Source organism: Moschus berezovskii, chromosome 21 (assembly GCF_049115385.1).
Source record: "Moschus berezovskii isolate FMDL1 chromosome 21, NW_MosBer_1.0, whole genome shotgun sequence".
NCBI classification, from domain to species: domain Eukaryota; kingdom Metazoa; phylum Chordata; class Mammalia; order Artiodactyla; family Moschidae; genus Moschus; species Moschus berezovskii.
The window spans coordinates 53,626,397-53,653,460 of NC_142480.1; the positions used below are offsets into that span (position 1 = coordinate 53,626,397).

Genomic DNA, 27,064 nt, shown 5'->3' on the forward strand with positions numbered 1-27,064 from the left:
CAGCAAGTGGCACTGGGTAAGTTGGACAGTCACATGTAAATCAATAAAGTAAGAACACAGCCTCACACCAAACACAAAAATACTCTCAAAATGGCTTAAAGACTTGAAGACTTAAAGATATGACTCTTAATGGGCCCTAATCAAACTTATAAGCTTTTGAACAGTAAAGGAAACCATAAACAAAACAAAAAGACAGTTTGTGGAATGGGACAAAGGCTGTTTCCAAAATATGCAAACAGCTCAAACAACTCAACAACAACAGAAAATAAACAAACCAATCAAAAAATGACCTAAACAGACATTTCTCCAAAGAAGACATACAGATGGCCAAAAGGCACATGAAAAAATGCTCAGCATGGCTAATTACTAGAGAAACTCAAAACTACAGTGAGGTACCACACCTTACACTGGTCAGAATGGCCATCATTAAAAAATCTGCAAATAACAAATGCTGGAGAGGGTATGCAGAAAAGGAAACCTTCCTTTTCCACACTGCTAGTGAAGCAGTTTGGTGCAGCCACTGTGGAAAACAGTATGAGGGTTCCTCAGAGAACTAAAAACAGACTTGCCATGAGGTCCAGCAATCCTACTCTTGGACAAAAACCCAGACAAAACTATACTTCAGAAAGATACAGGCACCTCTATGTTCATAGCAGCACTATTCACAACAGCCAAGACACGGAAAACAACCTAAATGTCCATCAACAGATGAATGGATAAAGATGATGTGGTCTGTGCACATACTCATACACAGAGAGGTATTAGTCAGCCATGAAAAAGAAAGAAATCATGCCATCTGCAGCAACATGGATGGACCTACAGATTATCGTCCTAAGTGAAGTAACTGAGAAAGACAAATATCCGGATATCACTTACCTGTGGAATCTAAAATATGACACAGATGTACTAATCTGTGAAACATAGACTCACAGACATAGGGAAAGACTTGTGGTTGCAGGAGAGGGTGGGTAGGAGGCAGAGGGACTGATCTGGGGTTTGGGATACAGAATGGACAAACAACAAGGTCTTACTTTATAGTACAGGGAACTATATTCAATATTGTGTGATAAACCATAATGGAAAAGAATGCATGCATGTGTAACTGAAGCACTCTGCTGTATAGCAGAAATTAACACAGCACTGTAAGACAACTGTATTTCAATAAAATATTTTTTTTTGTTAAAAAAAGAAAGCAAAATAGAGACTATATGAAAGCCAACGTCTATAGTTTTATGTACGTGAAGTGAGGGACCAACAATTTCCTAATATGTTGAATGAAGCTGATGAACTGAGAGAAACTACAGCAGGAATGAAAAGCAGAGATCGTTTTCTGAAGAGCAAATAAAACTCTTTAGGAAAAGACTATTTCTATGAGCTGCGTGCAAACAAATTTACCTGAAAGGCACTTTCTCATAGACCATATGGCTAATTCCATTTTTGAGAGACTCAGGCCCCTGACCAAGCAGTAAAGTGACAGGAGTAACTCCTTCACTCACCTTTATGACACAACAGTCTAATGACAGTCATAATGATGCTGGCAAGCCATTAAGAAGAGGGTAAATCTTTTTCAGAATTTAACAAGCCTGTCAAATACATGGGTATTTCAGAAATACATGACAGCAAAGACTTTTAAATGGAAGCTCCAGCACTTGAGGCTTTACCTCCAGCGATCTGAAAACTCTGCCATTTCTAAGACTCCCGTATCCAAGCTTCCAGAGTGGAGAAGCGACCATCTAATTGTGCAGTGGTCTCTGCTCCTGGGCAGGTAGTATGAGAAGCTGCAAGCCACAATTCTAAGGAATGGATGCTAAGGACACGGTAGGAGGCTTCATAGGTCTTTTTCTCCCACCAGAGTCGAGCTGTCTCAGCTCTGCTATGCCCTGTGGTCATCAGCGCACACACACATCTGGGAACAGGGGTAGGAGGAGCTATATCTCTTTAAAAGGCCATCTTGTAAAAATGACAAGCATTTGTCACATGTCTTAATTAGCCTTTCTTTATTAAAAAGAAGTTCCCAAAGAAATACTTGTTTGGTGAAATGGATGCCAATATTTATAAAGTCCTACCTATTATGTTAAAGGTGGCCCAGCAGTGCCTCTACTGAGCAATAGCTGTTGAAATTTCCTCTGAGGAACAGTTTCTATCTAAAAGTTAAAAACCTTGCTTTAAAAAATATTTTGACAATTCCCACTTTTCCCTTTGCTAAATTTGTGCAATTATCATCCTCCATTAAGATAATTGGTTAGGTGATAAAATCCTTTTTGCAAGAAGGATTGGCCAGCCCTTCTTTCTTTAATATCTCGTTTTATAATCTCCTCTTCTCCAGTCGACCCTGGGGTGATGAATTACAAGAACGCACATGAACAACTGCTAGAAGAACCAGACAACCCAGGTCTTTCCGCAGCTGTCGCCGCTTCATGCCTTGGACGCTGCAGACGCACGCAGGCTGCACGATCCTTCTGCTTCCTGAGCCCCCACGTTAAAGCGCTCCTTCAGCTCCCTTTTCCTTCTTGCCGCCTCCCTCCTTCCTGCTCCACGCTGGCACTAACTAGCTTGAGGGAGGAAGGACCAAGGCAACTTTTCACATCAGTCACTTTCAGGGCACCTTCATGCTTGCCCAGCAATAAACAGGTGGGAAACCACGGGGACATTAAGTTTCAAAGAACAGTAAGACTGATTCAAAGATTATCGTGTTGAAAGGGCGTGCATTATCTTGCTTTTACTAAACAGCCATGCCATGAGACACACGTGTGGCAAAAAAGGCAAAAATTCCCCATCGGGAATTAAAGATGAGAAAACTTAGCATTCTTAGGCATTGATGGGGTTCCACATCCGGCCCTGACCCCCTCCAAGGACGCCTGAAACAGCAGCTTCCAGTATGACACCAAAACCAAAACGAATAGGTAGAGAAGGCAACGGCGACCCTGAGCGGCAGGTGTCAGCCACCTGCATTCAGCACTTCTCAAGAACCTCCCCTGGCTTCACAAAGCCTGGGGGGCTATGCGGGTGGAGTGTGCCAGGGACAAGCTCTTTTTCAAGGCCTGTAGGACACATTCTTTGGACTTAAAAAGCAAAGCAAACCTCAGAGTACAGCCCATGTTATATGCCAACCATGAAGCAGTGATTTCTGCTCACAGCCTGTATGCTGGGTTCTGCTGCAAGAGCAAATGCATTAAAGTCCCACGTCAAGAGAACCTGGCCTGCAACCCCCTTCCTGAGTCAAGCAGGAAAGAACAGTCTCAGGCAAGGAGAAAAACAATTCAACGAGCTTGATGGGAGGCAGACACAGTACTAATGAGAGAGCAGGGCCAGAGCTCTATTCCCTTCCTCTGGATTATCTCATTAGGGAAGTCTAATGACTCCTAGGAAGGAACGCAGCCCATCGTGTTGCTGGACGATGGTGCTGGAGACAGGAACTGTTCCCTGGCAAAACAGTGACAACACGAGCATCACTTTCTGGAACTGGAATGAAAAGACTGGCTCCTTATTTTAAGGCCAGCAAGGCTGTCAACAGGGGAAAAATCCCCACATGAAACATTTTGGCAGAACTCCACTGAACAGCTGATGGTATAATGGCACCAAAGCGAACTGCAGGGACATGGGTATAAATAGGCCTCGGCGAGAGAGGGCTCCTTCTCTAAGCTCCCAGGCCTCAGGGGCCAACTAGCGGCTCATTCCTTCGCCTCTCCCAACACAGCTTCTTGAGGGGTGGGATGTCTCCTACTCATCTGACCATCACGGCACCCCCAGCTTCTATCACAGAGCTCAACACACACAACAGGAGATGGTCAATGGAAGGGTGATTTAGTTTTGGAAAAGTACAACAGTTAAGCCAGACCTGTAGGAAGGGAACACACCCCAATAGTTTCAGTTACCACTGGAATCTTCTGCTATAAATGTTTAAAAGTAAGGAACTCAGGCATGGATACACACACGGTCTCCCCAAGCGGCCCCCACTGACAAGTCAAGCTGTGGCCTTCCACCAGCCCTGGCCTCACAGGGGTGGAACGAGAGAAGACTCTCCCGCATCTCTTGGAATGAATGTCCTGCTGCCCACAGAGTTGGGGCTGCACACCACAAGGTTCTGGTGTAACCTCAAGAAGCCAGAAGCAGAGGAAGTGACCTGGCTCTTCTCTCGACACCTGTGCCATTAGCCTGGCATAGGGGGTGGGTGGGGGAGACCTGATGCCAAACCCTTGTCCCGAGACCCCTAGACCCCACTGCCTACAAGGAGCTCGGCTTGTAGATGATTCAATGGGGAAAGGAATGTGAGAATCTGACACAAATGAATTTACTTACAAAACAGAGGGAGACTCACAGACTTTGGAAACAAACTTATGGTTGCTGAGGGCAGAGACGGGAAGAAAGGATAGTTAGGGACTCTAGAAGGTCATGTACACATGGCTGTATTTAAAAGGGGTAACCAACAAGGGATCTACCATATGGCACCGGGAACTCTGCTCAGTGTTACGTGGCAGGCTGGATGGCAGGGGGTTGTGGGGGAGAATGGATACACGTATATGTATGGCTGAGTCCCTTTCCCTGTTCACCTGAAACCACCACAACATTGTACAACCGGCTATACCCCAATACAAAATAAAAGATTGGGTTAAAAAAAAAAGAGAAGAAGAATTTGAGGTGGCAAAGTAAGGAGGAAGTTGGCAAAGAAACAAACTGATGTCAGAAATGAAAAAGCCCACAGGCCCATTTCCAGGAATTATTCTCATAGAGACAGAAAGATGAAGGGCGCTGCAAAGGAGACCAGGGCTGCAGGCGCGGCTCCCGAGTGCAGGACACGGCACACACAGGGGAGCCGAGGCCCCTCCCCGTCTCACACCATTCGTCTGCCCGGGCACAGCCAGGAAACAAGCCCTGGGAGACCCACATGCAGTCCTGACCAGCTCACACGCGCTGGTTTAGATCCAAAGATCCCCTTGCCTCAGTAGATAATGATCTGCGTTAAACCACAGGGAAGGCAACGTGGGTCAAGCACGCATCAAAATCAAGATGCCACGCTCTGGAACGGGAAAGGCCACAGGGGTGCAACCCGTACACCTGTCCAGACAGCCCGGGACTGTGATCTCGGCACCAGGCCCCAGCCCGGGCCTCCAAGAATCCACGTGAGCAGGCAACCTGCTGAAGGAGCTGCAGAGCCCCCCGGGCAGCGGATGACCCCAGCACAGGAAGCAGCATGCAGATTCAGCTGTGCCCGTCCTGCGACTTCCGTGTATGGAGGTGGCGCAAGGGCTCCATGAAACAGAAGAGGGCCACTGACCAGGAGAGCTGGTCCTATTTAAAGACTGCCCCAGCAGAGGGAGCCCAGGCCTGGAGAGGCGGCAGGGTGCCTCAGCTTAGGGTGGGACACAGAGGAGCTGACTTAAAGGAGATGAGGTGGCCTTGCAGGTAGAGGCAGGCAGGAAGGGAGAGGCCAGGCTCCAGAGTTTGGGGTCCTGGGCTGGGCTCTGTGCCAACCATCTGGACAAACAAAGGCAAGCCCTTTGAGCACTGGAGCGCTCTGGGCTCCAGCCACTTCCTTGCAAACTACAGGTAGAGACTGCATGACAGAGGCCACAGTGCCACCCCACACGAAGGTTCCGTAAGGACAACCGCTTGTTCTACAAGACGTGGGGCTCCTGTAATGGAATCTGCAATACGAACAGAAAAGACCTTTAAATGCCCCCACGCTTGCTATTTCTGCAAACCAACCAAAGGGGTGGCAAGGTGTCTCTAACTTATCAGCCCATTTTTTTTTACTGGACTAGCTTTCTTCAAGGAGACTGCAAGCAAGAATAGTAAACCCTGCCCATAAGCCACTGTGTAGCTTTTCTGGTTATCAGAATGACTAACTCAGTATCACTTTGCAGTGTTCAACTAACCCTTATTTTATTTCACGCGTCCCAAGGCACAAGAGTAGTGATGCCAGCAATTCGGTATAAAGTGCTCTAAGTGAAAAGGTAAACAAAAGTGAAAGTCGCTCAGTCGTGTCCAACTCTTTTCGACCCCATGGACTATACCATCCACGGAATTCTCCCAGCCAGAATACTGGAGTGAGTAGCTGTTTCCTTCTCCACGGGATCTTCCCAACCCAGGAATCAAACAGGTTTCCCGCATTGCAGGTGGATTCTTTACCAGCTGAACCACCAGGGAAGCCCAAAAAGGTGAAAGTTTCAGACTTAATAACGGGTGAAAAACCAACCAACCAACCATATACTGAAGTTGCTAAGATCTATGGTAAGAATGAATCTTCTGAGAAACTGTGAAGCAGGAACAAGAAAAAAGTGCTACCTTTGCTGTCTCATCTCAAATTACAATAATTACAGGCATAGTGCAATGGTAAGTGATCAGTTAAGATGGAAACGACATTACATCTGTACACTAAGGTATTTTGAGAGAAAGATCACATTCATGTAACTTTTATTACTGTATAGTTGTAACCATGACGTTTTATTATCACTGTTGTTAACCTCTTACTGTACCTAACTGATACAGTAAACCTTGTCACAGGTGTGTACGTATACAAGAAACACAGGGTATACAGGAGCTGGCACTATCCCAAGGTCCAATAGTTTGGCCACCTGATGCAAAGAGCCGACTCACGGAAAAAGACCTTGATGCTGGGAAAGACCGAGGGCAGGAAGTGAACGGGGGCGGCAGTGGATGAGATGGTTGGATGGCATCACTGACTCAATGGACACGAGTTTGAGCAAACTCCGGGAGACAGTGAAGGCAGGGAAGCCCGGCGTGCTGCAGTCCACGGGGTCGCAAAGGGTCAGACACGACTGAGTGAACAAAACAAGGCTTCAGGTCTGGGAACACACACTCCAAGGATAAGGAGGAACCACTGTTTATCTCACGTAAATGAAAGCTCCAAGTCAAATTTAGACATTCAAATTCCACAATGTCCACTTTGGGAAGCTACATACTTATTCTAATTATTCCTATCGTAAGTAGTTCAAACAGTTCCAGAAATCTTCTAACTATCTCAATAGAAATCTAGGAACCAAAGACAAAAAATCTATTTCATTCTTATATTAATACTACAGTTCGACTCCAAGCTCCAACCCCAGAATGATTAGGTTTTCAAAAATCTTAAATATGTATCAGGTCTGATGACTCAGAACAGAATGGCAACTGCTACACAGACAAGGAAGATCAATATAATAAACATTTGGCTTAGTTGGACTTATTAAGGCTTGAACTGAAGACATTTTAAATGTGTTCGTAATAGTATTTTCTGTTCTGAACTTTATGGAAAGTATTTTTGCCATCAACTAAAGACAACACGTGTGGTGCGGACTTAAGACCATGTTACAATTCTTTGGGTCCTTAAGCCAAGAGGAGGCATGCGGGATTCTCAGAACTGTAGAATAGTGGCTATATCACTGCATGAAAGAGGCCAAGAATGGAAATGTTTAAACAGAGACACTACTCTTTTTAATTCCTACATGATTCACACACTACCGAATACTTCCATTCTTTATACACGCATGTGTGCTAAGTTGCTTCAGTTGCATCCGACTCTTTGTGACCCCATGGACTGTAGCCCACCAGGCTCCTCTGTCCACGGGATCCTCCAGGCAAGAACACTGGAGGGGGTTACCATGCCCCCTCCAGGGGCTCTTCCCAACCCAGGGGTCACTGAACCCACGCCTCACCAGCACTGCCTGTGACTCTCTCCCCCCATTCCTATACTGCTTTTGGTAAATGCTACTTTTCAGTTTCCTAAATGGAAACTGGGGCATTTCTGGCAATTCTGAGATCTTTCAAAGGCTGAGCACATTGGGAAAGCAATAAAGAGCTATCAAGCTGGGGAGCACATCAAAAGTTCCCTGAACCCATCCGTACTTTCTAGTGACTATTTCGACCACAAGTGTTACAAAAAGGTTTTACTAAGGAACCATCCAGACAAGCACGTCTCAGGGAGAACTCACCCGAGTTCTGTGAACTTCTCCTGCAGCACCCTGAAGGCACCTTATGGCACATCTCATGCAGAGCAGCCACAGAGTGTGAGTGTGCCCGCGTGTGCTTGCTTTACTTAACTGGACTGGGGCATGGGTAATATCTAACCTCGTTTTACTTCCCTACATATTCGATGCAATACCTTGAGAGGGAAAGGTACATTCACTTAAGGCTTACTAAATGAATAAGTAAATTGAAATTAAAGCCACGGGCCCCATCACAAAGTTCAGGCAGCCTAAGAGGACCAAGATATAAGAAATCAGTACCTCTGAACCCTTTCCTGGCTAGAGTAAACAATCCCACATACAGTGCACACCTTTTATTCTTATGGTGGCCAACCAGCAAGGCCTCTTCTTAAAACACATGATCAAAATCTAATCTGAGAATATAGCTGCCCCAACTATGCACATTATCAACAGGGGCCTAAGCCTTTCTTCACAGATCAAATGGTCACTTAAAACTATACGGCCACATACAACGGTATACTACTCAGGGTAACAAGGAATGCGTTTCTGCCAGTTGCAATAAGCTTGGAGGGAATTATGTTAAGTGAAGCTAAGTCCAACAGAGAAAAACACATCCTGTATGATATCGCTTATATGCGGAATCGACAGGGTAAGGGGATTCAGAGGGACAAACTGCTGTATGTAAAATACGTAATAAGGGCATATAGTACAACACAGGGAACATGCCTGATGATTTTAATAATTATAAATGGAACATAACCTTTAAAAATTGTGAATCACTGCTAAGCAGCCAAAATAAAGTATTGTACACCAACTGCACCTCAGTTTTTTAGAAAAAGGAAAAACTATGCTATTTTGTTTTAAATTAAATCATTAAATTATATTCTTACATATATTATCTATAGATATTAAATTATATTCTTACAGATCATTACATTATACTCTTACATGACTGAGCACACATACATGAACTTACAAATATCATCTACAGATACTTTTACACTAAGGTTGCAGGTTTTTCCGCTTGTGGCTTTATGATCTGGGGTTCTTCAAGGCACTTCTTTTTGGCAACTATCTTTTTTAGAATAATATGTTGTGGTTGTTTAGTTGCTAAGTTGTGTCCGACTTGGCAACCCCATGGACTGCAGTATGCCAGGCTCTTCTGTTCTCCACGATCTCCCAGAGTTTGCTCAAATACTTGCAGAAATTTCTTATTAACTCCATGTCAGAAGAAACATCCAGAGTATCTCTAACAGTTCTATATGAAAAAGCTGAGGAGTAAGTTTCCCCGTGACTAAAGCTAGCTAGCTCTAGACTTGGACCCCAGAAAAGATAACTGGCAATGGGGGCAGAGGGATGGGGTGCTGGTTCTCTTAAATACCAAGTATACGTAGAGAAGACTTATTGGCGAGACCACTTTGCTTCTTCCTGGGTGACACACACACCACAAAACTCTATATGTAAATATGGCAGCACAGACATTTTCAAAAATCTCTTTTTAAAAATTGGAAACTGTCAAATAACAGGGTAGGCTGTGTGAGCCGTCTTGTGTTATCAGTGCTATGACCTGTCCAGTCAGTTACCAAAGAGTCTGAGGGAGCTGCCGTAGCTCAGCATACAGGCTGTGAAAAGCCATACACAAAAAAACAAAACCCTTTTTAGAGACTCCTGGCCTAGGTACGGAAATGCAAGCTCGCCCCCTTGAGACAAGAGGAAGAAAACACAGAAAATAATCAACACACAGGGAGAATTAAAAAAGATTTTAACCAAAAATAGTCTAACACTGCCCTTACCAAAACCATGAAGAAACAAATATTAACACTGCTGTAAAAATAATTAAGAACGAAAACTGAGCTAATTTAATGTTTGGCCATGTAGTTTTTTGTTTTTGTTTTTTAAAGGGAGTGGTTCTGATTGGGGAGTGTGTGTTAAATGAAGACTAGACTTTCCCAATAACCTAATACTCAACATATGGGATTTTATAGTTGTGCTTGAATGTATTTCTTCTTGAGTGTTTGGCTGCCAGGACCATGGGCATCCTGACAAGACACTCTGGTTTGCTGAATTAACTCTTCCGTATGGCTAACACGCTTCTGCAATGATCATTTGGAAAAGGAATTATTATAGAAATACCTCAATGAACAGACAGTCCTCCCTAATTAAGCTGGCCATATATTGAAAAGATCCACAGAAGACACGGAGTACGCTGGTTTGAAGCACTAGGGCAGGCAAGCAGGAGTCAGAACTCCTCCCTGGCCTTCGTGGCGCATCTTCTCAAGGTGAATGGTCCCAGAGGCTTTCTGTTCTGGACTCAATATTCAGAGTCATCTCTACACAGCATTCTTTAGGAAATAGATAGCAGGTCTGGAAAATCTTAGTTCTTTATTCAGCAAAAGCAAACTCTCTGGACAAATACCATCTTGATGGTATTTCGCTACAGGTGAACAAATTATAATAAGAACACGAGACTTCTCTTAAAGCAAGTAAAACTAAGTGCTGAAGTACTCAGAGGAACTTCTCCGACTGTCACTGAAAGCACGGGAGTACTTCACACTGGCTTCAGAATCTTCGCGTGTTGCATCCATCAGTCAGGGCTGTTTGTTTAAAACACAAAAAATCAAAGTGGACTGAACAGCCCAGACGTATATCCTCAGGATGAGTTTTCTGAAAACCACAATGTAACAGAAACATTGCCCATACAGAAATGAGTTCTAGTCTAGCGTACAGAGATAACTAGCTGTGAAATGAGGCTAGCTGCTTAACTTTCCAGAAACAATTTTTTCCCTTCCTATTTCAGAAAATCTTTCAGGTTCATTCAAATGTCTAAAGATCTCAGAACAAGCACCCTGTCTCCCAACTTAAATTAATGCTTGCTGCTACCCCTGAAGCTTTTATAACAATATTCAAGAAGCAGAAACTGTGGTTTGTTTTAGGAACCACTGTAAGTCACCGGTTACTTCAATAAGTAAAAAGGATACTGGAATATGAAGTTATGAAAATAATTAATAATAAGAATGCTAACCTAGATAGCATATTAAAAAGCAGAGACATTACTTTGCCAACAAAGGTCCGTCTAGTCAAGGCTATGGTTTTTCCAGTGGTCATGTATGGATGTGAGAGTTGGACTGTGAAGAAAGCTGAGCACTGAAGAATTGATGCTTTTGAACTGTGGTGCTGGAGAAGACTCATGAGAGTCCCTTGGACTGCAAGGAAATCCAACCAGTCCATCCTAAAGGAGATCAGTCCTGGGTGTTCATTGGAAGAACAGATTGAAACTCCAATACTTTGGCCACCTCATGCAAAGAGCTGACTCATTGGAAAACACCCTGATGCTGGGAAAGACTGGGGGCAGGAGGAGAAGGGGACGACAGAGGATGAGATGGCTGGATGGCATCACCGACTCGATGGACATGAGTTTGGGTGAACTCCGGGAGTTGGTGATGGACAGAGAGGCCTGGTGTGCTGCAATTCACGGGGTCGCAAAGAGTCGGACAGGACTGAGTGACTGAACTGAACTGAAGCTGTACTTACTGCATGTCGAGCTCCAAGTACTTGATAGATATTAACTCAATGGGGAAAAAAAGGACAACAAAAGGTAACCTAGAACTGAACTGAACTGAAAGTGTAACTAGTATTAAAGCTTTGGCAATATGCAGTGACAAACCATGAATATAAAGTGGTGATAAAATGACAAAAGGGAATGGACCATTCTGCGTATAAAACTGGGCCTCTGGGACTGTGAACTATTTTTGATTCAGTGGGGAAGTGTCTGTCAGGACCGTGAATCATGTGCTGAGAAGCCTGAAGCATTTAACATACATGCGCTTTCCTGCGGATACACAAGCACTACTCTTGATACTGCCCCATTCCTTCATGCATCCTTTATTCCTTATGAAAACTATGTTCCAGGTTTTCAAGACGGCAGCAAAGCGTTAAGACACACAGATTTTTTCCTGTTTTACATTGGGAAGAGGCTGATTCAGAGAAACGATGAGTCAATGAGGCAATGACTGGTTTATTCCCAAGGGCAATACAAAGCCTGGGCATGTGTCTGAAAGACCAAATTAAATAATCCTGAACAAATGCCGCCCCGCCCTCGACTACCATCAGAATCTCAGACTGCAAGTCCAGGCTCCAGAAGGTCAAGGTCAGAAGACAGATCAAGGAAGCGGAGCCCTGGAGATACCAAGTCAAAAGACACACTTAGGAGAGACATGAAACTCTCTGCTTCCTCTGTGTGGTGTAGTAACCGGCTCTCCCACAGGCTGAGACCATTCAGAAGAGAAAAAATTCCACTTGCTTTCTCTTTCTTTTCATCCACTGATGCACACATATTCTAAAGGCCAGGGGCCGACAGATTACCACCACCCGTTTTTGTACAGTACGTGGGGAAAAAAAAAAAAGGGCAGACTTTTACAATTTTTAGTGATGAAAGAAAAAATTCAAAAAAGAGTATTTCGTGATATGAAATCATTTCACAATATGACATGACTTTAGAATATGAAATACAAATTTCAAAGAAAAGAAAAAAAAATTTTTTAATAAATTCAAATTTCTATGAAGTTTGTATCAGAACAGTCAAATGCTTATTTACAGGCAGCCTCTGGCTGCTTTTGCATGCAACAGCAAAGGTGATTGATTAGCCGTCACAGAAACTGTACATCCCACAAACTCTGAAGTATTTATTCTCTGTCCTTTACAAACATGTTCACAAACCTCCCTCCAGGAAAAGAACATGCAGAGGGTTAGATGGGGGAAAAAGGAGAAAATGTGACACAGGGAAGATGCAAAATGTGTGTCCACGCTTCCTCCTTTCGATCCACAGCAAGGGAGGGCAGGTCAGAGGTCAGATTTCATGTCACTGTAAGAATGCTGTGAGCGCTAGACCTAAAGTTCCTCATGAACTAAAAATTCCATTAAAGTATGCTTTCCCTAACTACACGGAGTGAAGGCAGACACAAAGCAAAGACATACCCCAGCAACAACAGACAAATTACATGGTTCTCGAATCCTGAGGCTCCTTAGGATAAGCCCACAGTAGAGAGCCTGGGATAAGAGTTGGGGAGGAAGGCACCCCACTGGGCAGATTCTAGGTTAGAACCAAACTAGAAGCTCCCATTCTAGCAGGCCCTGACCTTGAGCTAGCCAAGGGACTATTTGGGGGTCTACTTCTTCTATCTGTAAAATGATGCCTAATGACCAACCAGAGGAGTGTCTTCTCTCTCAGCGTCTAAAACTGGAGGGAAAATGAGAAGAGGAAGAGAGACAAGGAAAGGAGCAACTTTAAGTCAGTCAGAGAGAGAAGGAGAACTATCCTGTGACAGCCCTTATATCCGAAGTCTAAAAAGAAATGATACAAATGAAGTTACTTACAAAAAGAAACAGACTCACAGACTTTGAGAAGGCACTTATGGTTATCAGGGGGAAGGATGGGAGGAAGGGATAGTTAGGCAGTTTGGGATGGACATGTACACACTGCTGTATTTAAAATGGATAGCCAACAAGGACCTGCTGTCTAGCACAGGGAACTCTGCTCAGTGTTATGTGGCAGCCTGGATGCGAAGGGAGTTTGGGGGAGATGGATTCATTTGTATGAATGAGTCCCTTCAATGGTCACCGGAAACTATCACAACACTGTCTGTTTATCAGCTATACCCCCAATACAAAACAAACAAACAAAAACCCAAAACAAAACAGAGTTTTGCTCTCTTCTTTGTAATGGTTAAGATACAGTCGGGACAGAGCTATCCTCACAGGAAAGCAAACGGTCTGTGGCCGAGCCTCAGGCTGTACACAGGACACTAATCACAGGACTTCACGTGGAGGACGAAGAAACAGAGGTATTTGAATTCAAGGATGTGAGTTTGTTCCTTCCCTTTTTCAGGGGCTTCTGGAAACAAAGACACATGTTACCCATGCAGGGTGTGTTCTCTTTTCTTTCCCCAGGGGCAAAAGCAACATTTGTCTGAATAATGCCTGCTGTACAAGTAGCCACCCAGGCATTAGTCATGAATATTATCGGTAATAAGGAGTGGGTGGGAACAGCCAGCACCTCCCTACCACTGCACTCCAACAAAATGAAGCTTGTTTATCCCAATCCATACACCTGAAACAGTCTGGAAGGGTACCATGCTGTTTAGCTAACTGGGGTAATTCTATGAAAAATACTTAGCCCTCTGAAGAGCAAAAAAACACACCCTCAAGTCTAGACAAGGATGGCTGATTTTCGGACAGGCAATGTGACTTACTCCAGTAACTTGATTTTCCAGCCACAGATGTGTGAGGTTCTTTTTGTTTGCTTTTGTTGCTTTTTTTAAAAAAAAACAAACAACAATCATGGCATCTAAAGCTTAGAGCACTGTTCTACAAGTTTTTAAGTTCTCTTGTTTTACAAGTTAATAGCTTCAAACAAGAACAACAATCAAGACTCTGGGGAAAAAATCATTTTTGAAAACTTACTGAATACTAAATACGGAATTACCGCATGAGCCAACACAATAATTACTAAGCATATAAAAACATATGTCCATACAAATGGACAGTTCGTTAGCAGTTACTATTCACAACTATTCAGCCAAAAAGTAGAAACAATCCAAATATAGAAAAAAAATATGGTACATCCATACAATGGGGTACTACTTGGTAATAAAAAGAAATTAAATATTGATCAATGTTACAGCATGGATGAACTCTGAAATAATACACTATGTGAAAGAAACCAGTCAGTGAAGCCCACATGTTCTGTACCTGCATTTGTATGACATTCTGGAAGAGGCAAATCCCTGAAGACAGGAGACTGGTGACTATTGACTGAGGTGGGTAGGGGTGAACTGTTAATGAATATGGGTTTCTTTCTGGTGCGATGCCAATGTTATAAAGTTGGACAGTGGTGACGGTTGTACAACTCTGTAAACACGTTAAAAAACCACCGCACTGTGCACTTTATCTGAATGAGTGAATTGTACAGTTATCTGAATTATGTCTCAATAGAGTTGTTATGAAAATCTAATAAACTTTTTTTTTAATCATTAAAAATGACACATTTCCTATTTCAGTCAGTATTGGGTTTCAAATTAAAATATCATCTTTGCTATCAGTTTCTATATAAAGAAAGAAGAGTCAGGTTTAAGAAGTGCCAATAGATCCCTTTTTGTGGTAATTCCCATCTTGAGACATGTTAAACCTCATGACAAACTGGAAAGTCTTGTGCTCACAGAGAAAAAACCTTTTTCATTACAACCTCCAAGGGATCCCTGCAGGGATCTAAAACATCCATTCAAAAATGATGCTGTGTAAAAGCTTCACTGCACCATGGCCACATTTGTTTATCAGGGAACAAGGGAAAAGGGGAAAAACCCTTCTGTGAATTTAAAAAATCCCCAGACAATGCCACAGAGCAGACACAGCAGAGCAGGCTAAACACATTTTGTGCTCGGACAGACTCACCGCCTGGGTCTTCGGGCCTTGTTTCACCTCCGGTGTAGAAGTTCTGTTTCCCAGAGCCACCTCTTCAGAAACTGAACTCTCCCGGGTGTTACTCAGAAAATCCACTTCATCTTCAGCTTTCGTGTCGGGCATTTCTAGGGAGAGCAAGGTGGTTACAAAGTGCATTTGAAAAATTGATTCCCTGGGCCTTTCTGTTTACACAACTTGCTCCAGGTTTCATGCATTCTGTTTGCTTTTGCTTCTTTTCTGCATTAGACAGCAAGTATTGTTTGGGAGATGGTGTCATTTATAGCCCTGTGCTGAGCCCTGATCACAGGGTTGTGTGGTTTTCTCCAGCCTCTGTGTGGGTTTGTAGCTAAGGGAAGATCTTGTTCAATGCCTACTGAACTTCCATTTTCACTATTAACTTTTCATGATGATTCTATGAGTGTGGTGCTTACTTGCACGTGGAAAAGAAAACTTACAAGCTTTAAGGGAACCGATTAACAACTATAGCTAGTAGTCAGTACATCTTATCATCATAGAGGCAAGACATACTTGCACATGACAAGAAGAAAAGAGCCGCTGAGAATGAGATAAAGCTTTTGGGAACAGTCTTTTAAAAACATACTATACACACTCATACACCTAAAGTATCCTGAGTAAACCAGATTTTGTTTTAACTTTTATTTCTTTCCAAACCAAAACACAACTACAAACCAGCAGGTCCTTTCCTTAAGAAAAAGTTTCTCATGTTTTCTTTAGACTGATGCTTAACAGACCAAACAGCAGCGGTTTTGTTACTTGACCACCATATGGTCAAGCTAATATAGGAAGGAAGTGATAAAATGATCCCTGAGACAAATTTAGTCTTTGACATTTTTTTTTCAAAGGGGACTCTAATGGCTGAACAGTCAAAATTCATCTTGATAATCCAAATACAAAGAGAACTATATTTCGATTTCATTTTGAAAATTTTCTATGATTATTAATCTAGTGACACCACTACTCCGGCAGAGAAAAATGCTCCCTACAACAGAGGGCACAGAGCTTTCTTTCACTAAAGAATAAATTTTATAGTATAGTATATACTTATAATGAAGTATATTGAGACTGTATTCTAAGGGTGGGAGGTGTGAGAGAGGCTCAAGATACAGGAGACATATGTATACTCACAGTCGATTCAAATGGCAGAAACCAACATAATATTGCAATTATCCTCCAATTAAAAATAAATGTAAAAAGTTATTGTATCCTAATAGCACACTGTGACATGTATAAAGCTCTACTTTAGATTTAGGAAAGCTACATTACTATAAATGAATACTTGTAAGTCTCCTTTCTTTGCCTTTATTTTTAATTACATGATCTTACTAGCAATTAAAAAAAAAAAAAAGGGCAAACGTTTCATTGTCCAAAGAATGAAAATCTGTCTTCCATTTCATAATATGTGATTAAAGTTAAAAAAAAAAAAATCTGACTAAGCAATCCCCTTAAATATTCCTTGATTAAAACATTTCTAAGTGAGTAAGACAAGAAGTTTTTTATTTTGGTGGGGGTCGGGGGGCAGGTGTTGATTTTTATTTCATTTATTTGGAGATATGATTTCTCATAAATCCTTACTATCCTGATGATAATATCCATCACCTGAAAATATGTATCTTGGCAAGCAGCAACCAGTCAGAGCAGTAAACAGAGATTACTGGGACTTGCAGGGTGCTGGCAGCCCCCACACGACTGGCCTGGCTCCATCATGAATACTAACTTCCCAAAGCACCGCGGGCAATGCTCTCGATACGAACCAGGCCCCGTCCCCTCATTCGAACTGAAGGTATGCGATTCCCTCCTCTCGATTTCTATTTGGCTCTGCAGACGGCAGTATATAATAAAAACAGAGGCCAATGCTATGTGGGCCCTTCCAAACCAGCAGTTACACTGATGTCTGTCTGCCCACTTACAAAGCAGCAGGGTTAAATTCATAAGTGGAATGTAAACTTCTTAGAAAATACCCTTTGGTCTGAGATCACACTTGGGTGCTTTTTCTCTGGGGCCACGTGACCAGGGACTTTCCCCAGTCCTGGCCATTTTCTGAAAAAAGCACCCATTGCTTCATCACTGGTTACTTCTCCCTGTCCTTGGAGGCCATGAGCATGGAGCACACATGACTCCTTGAGGCATCAGAAGTAACTCTCCCACACACAGCCACCAACTCCAAACCCACAGACGCTGTTAGAACTTGACTTCTGTCTCATTTTCCTTCCTACAGCCTTAAAATCTTAGACGTAACTCCTTGGCACCCTTAATTCACTTGTGTGCTGCTAACAACCAAAGTCTGAGACTCTTCTTGCTGTCTACCTTTTCTCACAACCTTACTTAGTCTGTACTCACTCGGGTTAAATTCTGACTACTGAGCCGGAAAGAGAAATAATCCCAGCCCATGTGGCCAAAAACGCAGCACCCAAGTGAAAAGAACACAGCCGGGCATCAGCTTACAGCCACTCCCATTCTTCTAAAATGTCAACCTGCCAGGGCCCCCAAAATAGATCTGCTGTTGTGCCTTCTTTTAAAAATTAGAGACCTTCTTATTTAAAAATCCTGAGATTGACAGTGATAGAAATTTGTTCATGGCTAACAATCCAAGATATTAAGAAAACAAAAAGCCTGAAGCCACCAAAACTAACTACTTTCTTAAATCCCTCAACTGGAAAAACAGATTATAAATGGTTAAAAACCCTTTATCAGGAAAAGTGGCCACTGTGTTTAAAGGGTTCTTTTTCCAAAGCAACTTCTTTCCTTAGTCTGTTCGTTCATTTCTCTTCCTGCCCCACCCCCGCAACTCTTAACACATAGCTACAGTGAAGGGGTTTTTCAAAATTTAGAAGGAACTGCAAAACCAATCAGACGATAAAAACAAAACAGGCTGCTTACCTATGAGAGTCTGGGGGCAAGCATGGAGACAGGTCCTCTGTCTATCTCTGGGAACAGGTGGTGGTCTCAAAGTGTGAACTCAATTGACCTTGAACGACGTCAGGAGTCAAAACCCAGCCCGACTTCAGTTTAAGCCTCAGCCTCAACCCCCAATAAGAAATTCTACTCGGATGGTCTCTTTCCACTGAGCACCAGTGGCTTTTCTTTGCTCTCACTGGACATGCTTACCCACAGATGGAACGGGGCTGCTGCCGTGTGAGCAATCTGCTCACTGCAGCTGCTTCACCCAGATAAGCAGACACAACGTCTGCCCAGTGACAGCAGCGCGGCAGACCAGGCTCGGGCGGAAATCCTGTATCCTAGGCCCTGCGCGGCGCGGGGTCCCCAGTTCCCAGACGGCTGGCTGCCCAAGAGCCACCGGCAATGAAACAGGAGGCCTGCTCCTCGGGCAGGAAAAGTAGGGCGTTCCCTTCCCCCCAGCCTCCACCAATGACCTAATGCCACCATGTAGGATGCTGGGCCATCGGCTTAGAAAGATACTGCCAGCTGTTCTGAAACCACCCTGACTCTAAACGTGCTCAGGACATGGACTAGGATGGTGAGCAAAGAAAGGGAATTTCAGGTTTGTAAATAAAACACACTTCATCCGCACTGTGTATCATGGTTCTCGAGAAAAAGGGCTAAGACACGTGACTCAAAACATCTGCTCCATCCCTTTATCATTATGGAGCACCTGGGATCTCAGTACTGTTTTCCAGGTTAGGAAAGCTGCAGCTGCCCCAGCGGGACAGAGCATTTATAGGTTCTGAGCAATCAAGCCGGGGCTCTGGAATACAGGAAGCGAATCTGCCCCAGTCTGATATGACGTGTCTCTCCGGATGGTGTTGACTGGTAGCCTGGCAACCGACCCAATGAACACACGGCCTCTAAACAGCAGCGACACTTGTATTTTTACCAGCACATCCCAGAGTCTCTGAGGAAATCTATCCGACAAATGGTTGCCTGTGTACTCTGTGGCTTACCTGTCTCTGGTGCAGGTCCTTGGACAGGCAGAATAATCTCTGGCTCCTCGCTTCCAGCAAAGCGCCGCTCAAGGCTCCCAGAGGTTTCTTCGCCATCACTACCCACTGGCGGGGTCTCTGCAGGCTGCAAGGCACTCGTCTCCCCAGTGGAAGCGTGCGCTATGGGCTCCGTCCCTGGGCCTGCCTCGGGAGGCCTCGGCGGTGACCCGTGCCCGAGAGCCCCCTCTGTCATCAGCACTCCAGAGGCCTTGACTTGCTCTATGACGGAATCCACGATGCGGCTGGCAGCCTCCTCGATGGAGTCGGCGCCCTCAGGCCCATGCAGGGCTTTGGTGGAGACACTGCAGGGCAGAGCGCGGGCGCCCCTCGCCTCACCCGAGGGCCCCATCTCTGGGGGGCGCTCTCCACCCACAGGCTGCAGCGGGTCGTGATGCACCTTGCTGTCCCCCTGGGCTGCCTGCAGGCCAACAGAGCCACAGTCTACTCCCTCCGGCTTCTCCCCACTCGGAGGCGCCACAGGCTCCAGAGGCGCGGTGCCCTGGGGGTCAGTCATGCCTGTGGCTGGTGAAGCTCCAGGCAAACCCAGGATCGCATTCTCCTCCTGGCAGGACGAAGTGTCTGGGGCGTTATGAGATGTATCCTCTGTCATGGCCCCGAGGACTTCCTGTAGACCACGGACCCGGGCACCGTCCAGCACTGCATCTCCACTCACCTCACACCTGGCGCTCTTTCCCGGGGATGGGGTGTTTTCCACCTCAACATCCAGAGCCGAAGAAGCTGGACTGCAGTTCGGCACCTCGGGCCCACCTGCTAACAGATCTGGCGCTGGAGCTGAGCTGCTCGGCTCTGCACCTGGGGCGTCCTGGCTGGAGTCTGCAGCCAGACCGGCTCCTGGTGGCACCAGGCTCTGTGCGGCCCCACCTCCCGTCGGCCGGGAGGCTGCTGGGGCCACTTCCTTGTTGGGTTTAGCTTCTGCGTGAAGACAGGCCAAGGGTGTGCCCAGGGAGTTGCCGGGCTGCGGTGCTCTGTCCTCTGCCCAGGCCACTGCACCGGGCTCTTCAGGGACCCCAGGGGCCTCTGGCGCAGGAGGTGGTGGTCTCTGCTCTTCCTGCGATGCTCCTGAGCAGAGAGGGCCGTCGTCTGTGGCGGGACAGGTCCCGGCTTTACCCTCGCCACCTGGGCCCTCAGGAACAACCTGAGTTTTTCCTCCTTCAGTCACAGCAGCCTGACCCCCAGGAAGCAGGGCGGAGGCGGTGGCCCCCTCGACGGCCAGGGCTTCAGGGGCTGAGGGGAAAGGGCGCTCCTGCTCCCCAGCGAGTCCTCCGGGGCCGGCGTTCCCCATGCCGGGCGCTGGGTCTAGGGCCGCAGGGGGTGGGCCCAGGCCCGCTGCGCCGCCTCCTGGAGGCTGCTCCCCCGGACGTCTAGTGTCTCCGTCAGGCCCATCTCCACCATCTGTGTGTGGCTGGAGGGCTGCTCTTCCCCTTTCACTCTGGGAGGGGACGAGCCAGAGTGCGTCATCTTTGGTTACTGATTCACTGCCGGGCCTGCCTGCCAGAGAGACAGTCCCGCCTGGTGTCACAGCCGGGTCTGATGCCCCTTCTTTCTCAGCCTTGGGGGGAACCACCTCAGCCGGATCTGCTGATGATGTCTCTGCTTTCAGATCTTCTCCTTGGATTTCTTTATCTGAAACTTGGAAAGGAAAAGCATCCACACATTCTGGGGTGTCTGGGGTGTTCTGGGTGGAGCTGGCCTGTGGGCCCCTCGGGCAGCTGGCAGTGGGTGGGGTCCGTGTGCTGAGCCATCCTGTGGTCCTGCTCTCAGGCCGGGGGGCTGTGTCATCACGGTGTTCTGCAGGCGACATACCGCTAGACGTCCCTGTGCTTGGCTGACACCCAGGGGCTGTGCAAGGTTTATCACCCCCAGCTGCAGAGCAGATAGGTGACTCGCTGTTTTGGCTGTGAACACCAGATGACTCCGCTTCTGATTTCAGGTTAGGTGTCATATCTTTGTGCGGCCCGGGCAAGGTTAAATCAAAGGGCGACCCCGGCGCACACACGCTGGCTAAGGGAGTGTTGGGTCGGAGCCCTTCTGAAACCTCGTTGCCTGCAGCAGCTGGAATTAACTGAGGGTTCTGGGTCCCTGGAGTGTGAGCACTCTCTGCACAGCTTTTAGAAGTTTCGGTTTCTGCAGCTTGGTCAATGGCAGCTTTGCCATTACTAACTGCAAGTATCGATTCTGCAGGTTTGTTAGCATCCAGGGGACTGGCGGCCAAGACACAGTCTAGAAGGCTGGCTCCATCCACAGGCTTCTCTGTGACTTTTCCGTCAGAGGCTCCAGCCGTGCTGATACTGGAGTCCTCAAACTGCTTCTTCATACTCTCTTCCACTTCAAGCATGTTCCCCCCGATGGCAGCATCGGGGTGCACGAGACCATGTTCCCTTTCTCCTGCAGCCTCGGGGGCGCTGGCACCTACTGGTGAAGCGACGACCAGCTTGCCTCCAGTGTAGGCCTGGGCCACGCCCCCCTGCAGGACGCTGCCTGGGGATCCCAGGTTGGTGGCCGCTGCCGAAGATGTAGTTTCTTCGTCTCTGACTCCACAGGACAGAAGGCCTTCTGGGCCCTCTCCTCTGCCATCAGGCACGCTCTGAACGCAGCTGTCAGGAGCAGACGCCGCCCCAGAGTCTGTGACAGGTGCTGGCCCCACCTCACCTCCTGTTCTCTCCACGCCTGTGCTCTTCTTCCTGCAGGAAGGGTCTGTATCCTCCTCCATGGCCACACCTGACCAATCACAGGAGCTCTCAGTCTGCCCCACGGAGCTCCCCCGGCAGCGATGACAGCTCTCAGCAGCTTCAGGAGAGGCAAGCTGCTGGCTGGCTGTGGGCTCGGACGCGCGGGGAAAAAAGTGACCATCTGCATCCTGGTCACAGGAGGGACTTGAAGGTTCCTGTGCTGTCACCACTGAGGGCATGAGACTGTCCATCTGCCTGAGGTTTGTTCTCTAGGAGGAAATAGAAAATGTTTTTTAAAAAACTGACCATGAGAAAAGATGTCACTGACATCTGTAAGCGAAAATTCTGTGGGAGAGCAGTCACTAGCATGCTATCCCTTCTAAAGTCAAGGATGAGCCAACCTAAATAAATGCCAATAAACGCTCCCTCAGCCCTGACCTCAGTTTCCTCTGAGAGTTGCATAATCGCTAGAACGATAAAGATGCCAAGAAAATACAATATGGCTATTTTCTATATTATCAACTTATTAAAAAGGAGATTAAAACTGAGCCTCAAAAAACCTTATTTAAAAAAAGCACAGAACTGATCTTCAAATGAGCAGCTGAAAAAGCTACCTTTTATAGGGCCTTTAGAGGGGCAGAGGCAGCTTCCTTCCTGCCTTGTATATACAAGTAAAAACAAATCCTGACCAGTCTGGTACACTCTCTCTTCAATCACAAGGAACAGACACAAGGTCTCATGTCCTGAATGACACAGCATCCTTCAATCTCCAAAACAGGCTCCGTTCAATCTAGGTTAACTATTCTAGTTATGGGGCTATAATAATTTCAAAAGAGTGGCATGATTCAATTCTTTCTTTCACTTTCTGATGAAGAGTTCCTCTGTTCCTCTACTACTGAATATTAAACAAATAACGTATCAAATGAGCAATAGGGAATTTTTCATTATTCTCAGATAGTACTGTGCTTTGAGGATATTTTATAGGTCATCTCAAAAACAGGTCTCTGCAACTTGAGAAACAGACATGATCAACTATATGGGAATGGTTAGAACAATCATGGTTAATAACCTGGTGCAGAACGCTATGCTGTCATATATTCCAAATGTTAACAGTGAAGACTACAGTAAAATCGGAAAAAGATATTTATAATGTTTTAGAAAATAAATAAAACAATTAATCTAAAGTTAAAATTATGTACAAACCACAAGTACATGTTAGACAAAGCTCAGGAAAAAAATGGAGAGAAACAAAATACATCTGATCGTTAGAGTGGGTTTACCTCTGTATCAAAGTTTCAGGAACCTCTGGAATGACACAGTTTTGTGAATCACATGGTTTTCTTTCCTCATTTATTTTTCGGCCGCACTGCACAGCCTGCGGGATTCCCGGCTTCCTGATCACAGACTAAAGCCGGGCCATAGCCGAGAAAGCCCGACATCCTGACCACTGAGCCACCAGGGAGCTCCCGGAACTGCTTTTTGAAACGCCTGGCTCACTCTTCACTCATCACTCGCTCTTACAATAATCTCTCGCACACACCGTGTGCCGCCACTCACTCCTCCACCCACTCGGCCCCGTGCCTCCAGCCCTCGATCATCAGCCGGCTCCTGTCTGCGCGCTGGGTCTCATGTGAAAGTTCACATGTGGAAGTGTAAAGCATGTCAAGCTCACTCTAGGCCCTTCTAATAAGACAGTATGAGAAAGAGAGATTTTCACTGAACTCTGCCATGCTGTGCTTCTTTAAGAGAACTCAAAATCGCTTGCTTCCTTCCTCCTGAGATGGTGACCAACTCCAAAGAATTATGAAAACCGGCCACTGAATTTAACAACGGGTGAACGTGACAGAACGGGGATTTGGAGAAAAAAAGTGGTATGGCTTGAAAAATTTTCGATGCTCCTAACACATGCTTCTTCTCACAGTTCCAATTTCTCATGGTTTCTAGGAAACTATTCCCACATCTTGTGGGTAGCTGTGGCATCTGCAAACTGCTGTTTCTGAATGGAATACCATTCACCCAGTAAGAAGAGCTCTAAAGAAAACCTGAGTTTTCAGCCATCTCCACAGAGGAAAATAAAATTGATACCTGGTCTGGAATAAACGCAACCTGGAGAGGTAAAGGCGAGTGTGTCTACAACCCTGCTATGACGTGTCCTGGCCCGCCGGTCTCTGAAATAAGGTCTGCTCCCAGAGAAGACTCTGGCGGTGAGCTGACCCCAGATGACCTTAAATGAAATTACTGCCAAGATTTTTCCAAATCAAATCAACTCTGAAATAAAATGGGTGGAAAAATTATCTAAACTTAGCCTTTTAGATGTTACGGCCAAGAGAGATGTATCCACATGACGTGTATATTATCCATAATAAATGCCACCAGGGAGTCTGTAATGTTTTTATGTCTGGCAACAACTTTATCTTGAAGGCTTGAGTGGATTATAAAAATCTTTATTTTTTTCAGTGATCTTTTTACTGCACAACTATCAATTTAAATATAGCAACATGGTCATCACTCATTGAAAGAGTTGAGGAAAGACTTTCTTAGTAAATTTGGTTCTTTAGCAAAAATCTCAGAAACAGTTTAGCTCATTTTGTTTTATAAAGTTAAACCAACAAATTTACAGTGTTAAACAAATTTCCTTTTAAGCCAGAAAATTTTAGCTCTAGTTGTTGCATAGTTCTCTGTCAGCAATGGATATGTGTATCTTTCATTATTTTAAAAGCCTGGCAAAAACCAATGACGACTTTTCCCAGTCTCCTCTTGTTACTACCCCAGTGCTAAGCTCTATTGCTATAAATGCTGACTTCGAATGCAGCTAAAACTGCTCCACAGGTTTCACAATCTCTGAGGGAAGCACGGCTATGTTCTAACTATGGCAAAGCTCACTGGGGGAAGGGGTGAGGGCGAGAAAGACTGAAAATGGAAAATTTCTTCCTTACCATTAGCTGCTGTTGGATGTTCATAAGTTTGGAGATATGTCCAGTGCAACTGTCTCCAGGCGGTGGGGGCTCCCGTTGTGGCTCGGACGCGGAGGTCAGCATATAGACGTCCAGTTCTCGGTGATGCCGCACGGAACAGTCTCCATAGGGGATTTCATAGGACAAACTGCTCCAGGAGTCTGGTTCTCCAGCATCCTCCCTGGAAAGAAGCAAATGCTGGCTAAGATATACGTATGCATGTGTGTGCTCAGTTGCTCAGCTTTGTATGAGTCTTCGCAACCCCATGGACTACAGCCTGCCAGGCTGCTCTGTCCATGGAGTTCGCCAGGCAAGAAGACTGGAGTGGGTTGCCCGTTTCTTCTCCAGGGGATCTTCTTGACCCAGGGATTGAACTCGCATCTCTTAGGTCTCCTGCACTGGCACACGGGTTCTTCACTACTAGCGCCACATGGGAAATTCCAATACATATGTATATTCTCTATATAATACATGTGAATACCCTGTAATATATATATTAATATATAAAAACATACTAATATAATATACATATATAGTCAGCCTCTCAGGCATAGGTTAAATTCTCTAACTCTTATGTAAAATTTCTAACCTCACTGCTCTTTGAGGCTCTGCTCCAAAAAGTTGGTTTGCACAGTTTCCAAGTAATTCAGACACATAACTTCGCAAAAAGTCACAAATGGGGTAAATGGAAACTACAGGATTCCTTCCTAAGGATGTTCTTTGATCAAGATAAAAAGAAGACTGGGATGCTGAAAGAGTTAATATTATGCTCACAAACAATGAGGAAATGTAAGGAGAATGGTTTTCCTCTGGTTTTCAAAAAAAGAAAAAAGGCATGTCTTCCTAAGCGTTTGTCTTAAAACGGGTTGCAGCATATGCTAACTGTGGTCAATTTTACTGAGAAGGGAAGAAATTAACTGCTCCAATCTATGCAAGGTCAGTCCAATTTTTGTTAAAAACAAGTGGAGGAGGTATCCTCAAAATTCTCAAAGTCAAAACTATATAGAGAAAAATACTATAATGTCTTATCATACTATACTTGTCAATATAATTATCAAATCCTATTTTGACTAAAGCACTTGGTCCCAATAACATAAATTATTAACTTTTTGCATTTAAAAGATGACCAACTCAGCTCAACTCACATCATTGCAGATACACCTCAGCATTCAAATAAAGCCGAAAAAGGCATAGGTAAGGAAAAAAGCATTTCTGGGACAGACCTCAAAACATGAAATCTCTTTACATGGTTCTAATAAACCAGGATATTGACGAAGTATCCCAGAGATTCTGGACGAAGGCAGAAAGTGGTGTTGGGGATCACTGCTGCTGCTAAGTCACTTCAGTCGTGTCCGACTCTGTGTGACCCCACAGACGGAAGCCCACCAGGCTCCCCCGTCCCTGGGATTCTCCAGGCAAGAACACTGGAGTGGGTTGCCATTTCCTTCTCCAATGTGTGAAAGTGAAAAGTGACAGTGAAGTCGCTCAGTCGTGTCCGACCCTTAGCGACCCCACGGACTGCAGCCTACCAGGCTCCTCCGTCCATGGGATTTTCTAGGCAAGAGTGCTGGAGTGGCTTGCCATTGCCTTCTCCGATTGGGGATGACTATCGTGTTTTAAAAGGAAGAAACGAATGAATCACGGCGTAACAGACACGTCCTACTGACAACCCAGTGTTTCATCCACGAAATCACACCTGTCACCAGGGAATACGTGGAATTTGAAAACTAAAAATATGTTATAGTAGAAAATCTATAACAAACTGGAGAGCCATATACTGGCTGAAGGTGACAATTAAGGCTGTTCCAGAAGAAAACTATTACAATTTCCATACTCAAGCAAGACTCCCAACGGTTGCTTAAAATATGCCATGCTAAATAGCTTACATATTTACCAAGTAAGACTGTTAGTCACTCAGTCATGTCCAACTCTTTGAGACTCCAAGGACTGTAGCCCGCAAAGCTCCTCTGTCCGTGGGATTTTCCCGGTAATAATACTGAGGTGGGTTGCCATGCCCTTCTCCAGGGGATCTTCCTGACCCAGGGATCAAACCTGTGTCTCTTGTGTCTCCTGCACTGGCA

General features: G+C 45.3%; 1 protein-coding gene across 8 annotated transcripts in view; it reads right to left on the reverse strand.

The window, feature by feature from the left end:
• The window catches only part of AKAP13 (A-kinase anchoring protein 13), a 315,522-nt gene that overhangs the window by 124,997 nt on the left and 163,461 nt on the right, over positions 1-27,064 (reverse strand). For all 8 annotated transcript variants that reach the window (XM_055417745.2, XM_088829675.1, XM_088829674.1 and 5 more), the window contains 3 exons: positions 24,966-25,164; positions 19,301-22,298; positions 15,372-15,505 (listed from right to left, as the gene is read on the reverse strand). In XM_055417745.2, the coding sequence (XP_055273720.2) occupies positions 15,372-15,505; positions 19,301-22,298; positions 24,966-25,164 (3,331 nt within the window). The remainder of the gene's footprint in view (positions 1-15,371; positions 15,506-19,300; positions 22,299-24,965; positions 25,165-27,064) is intronic.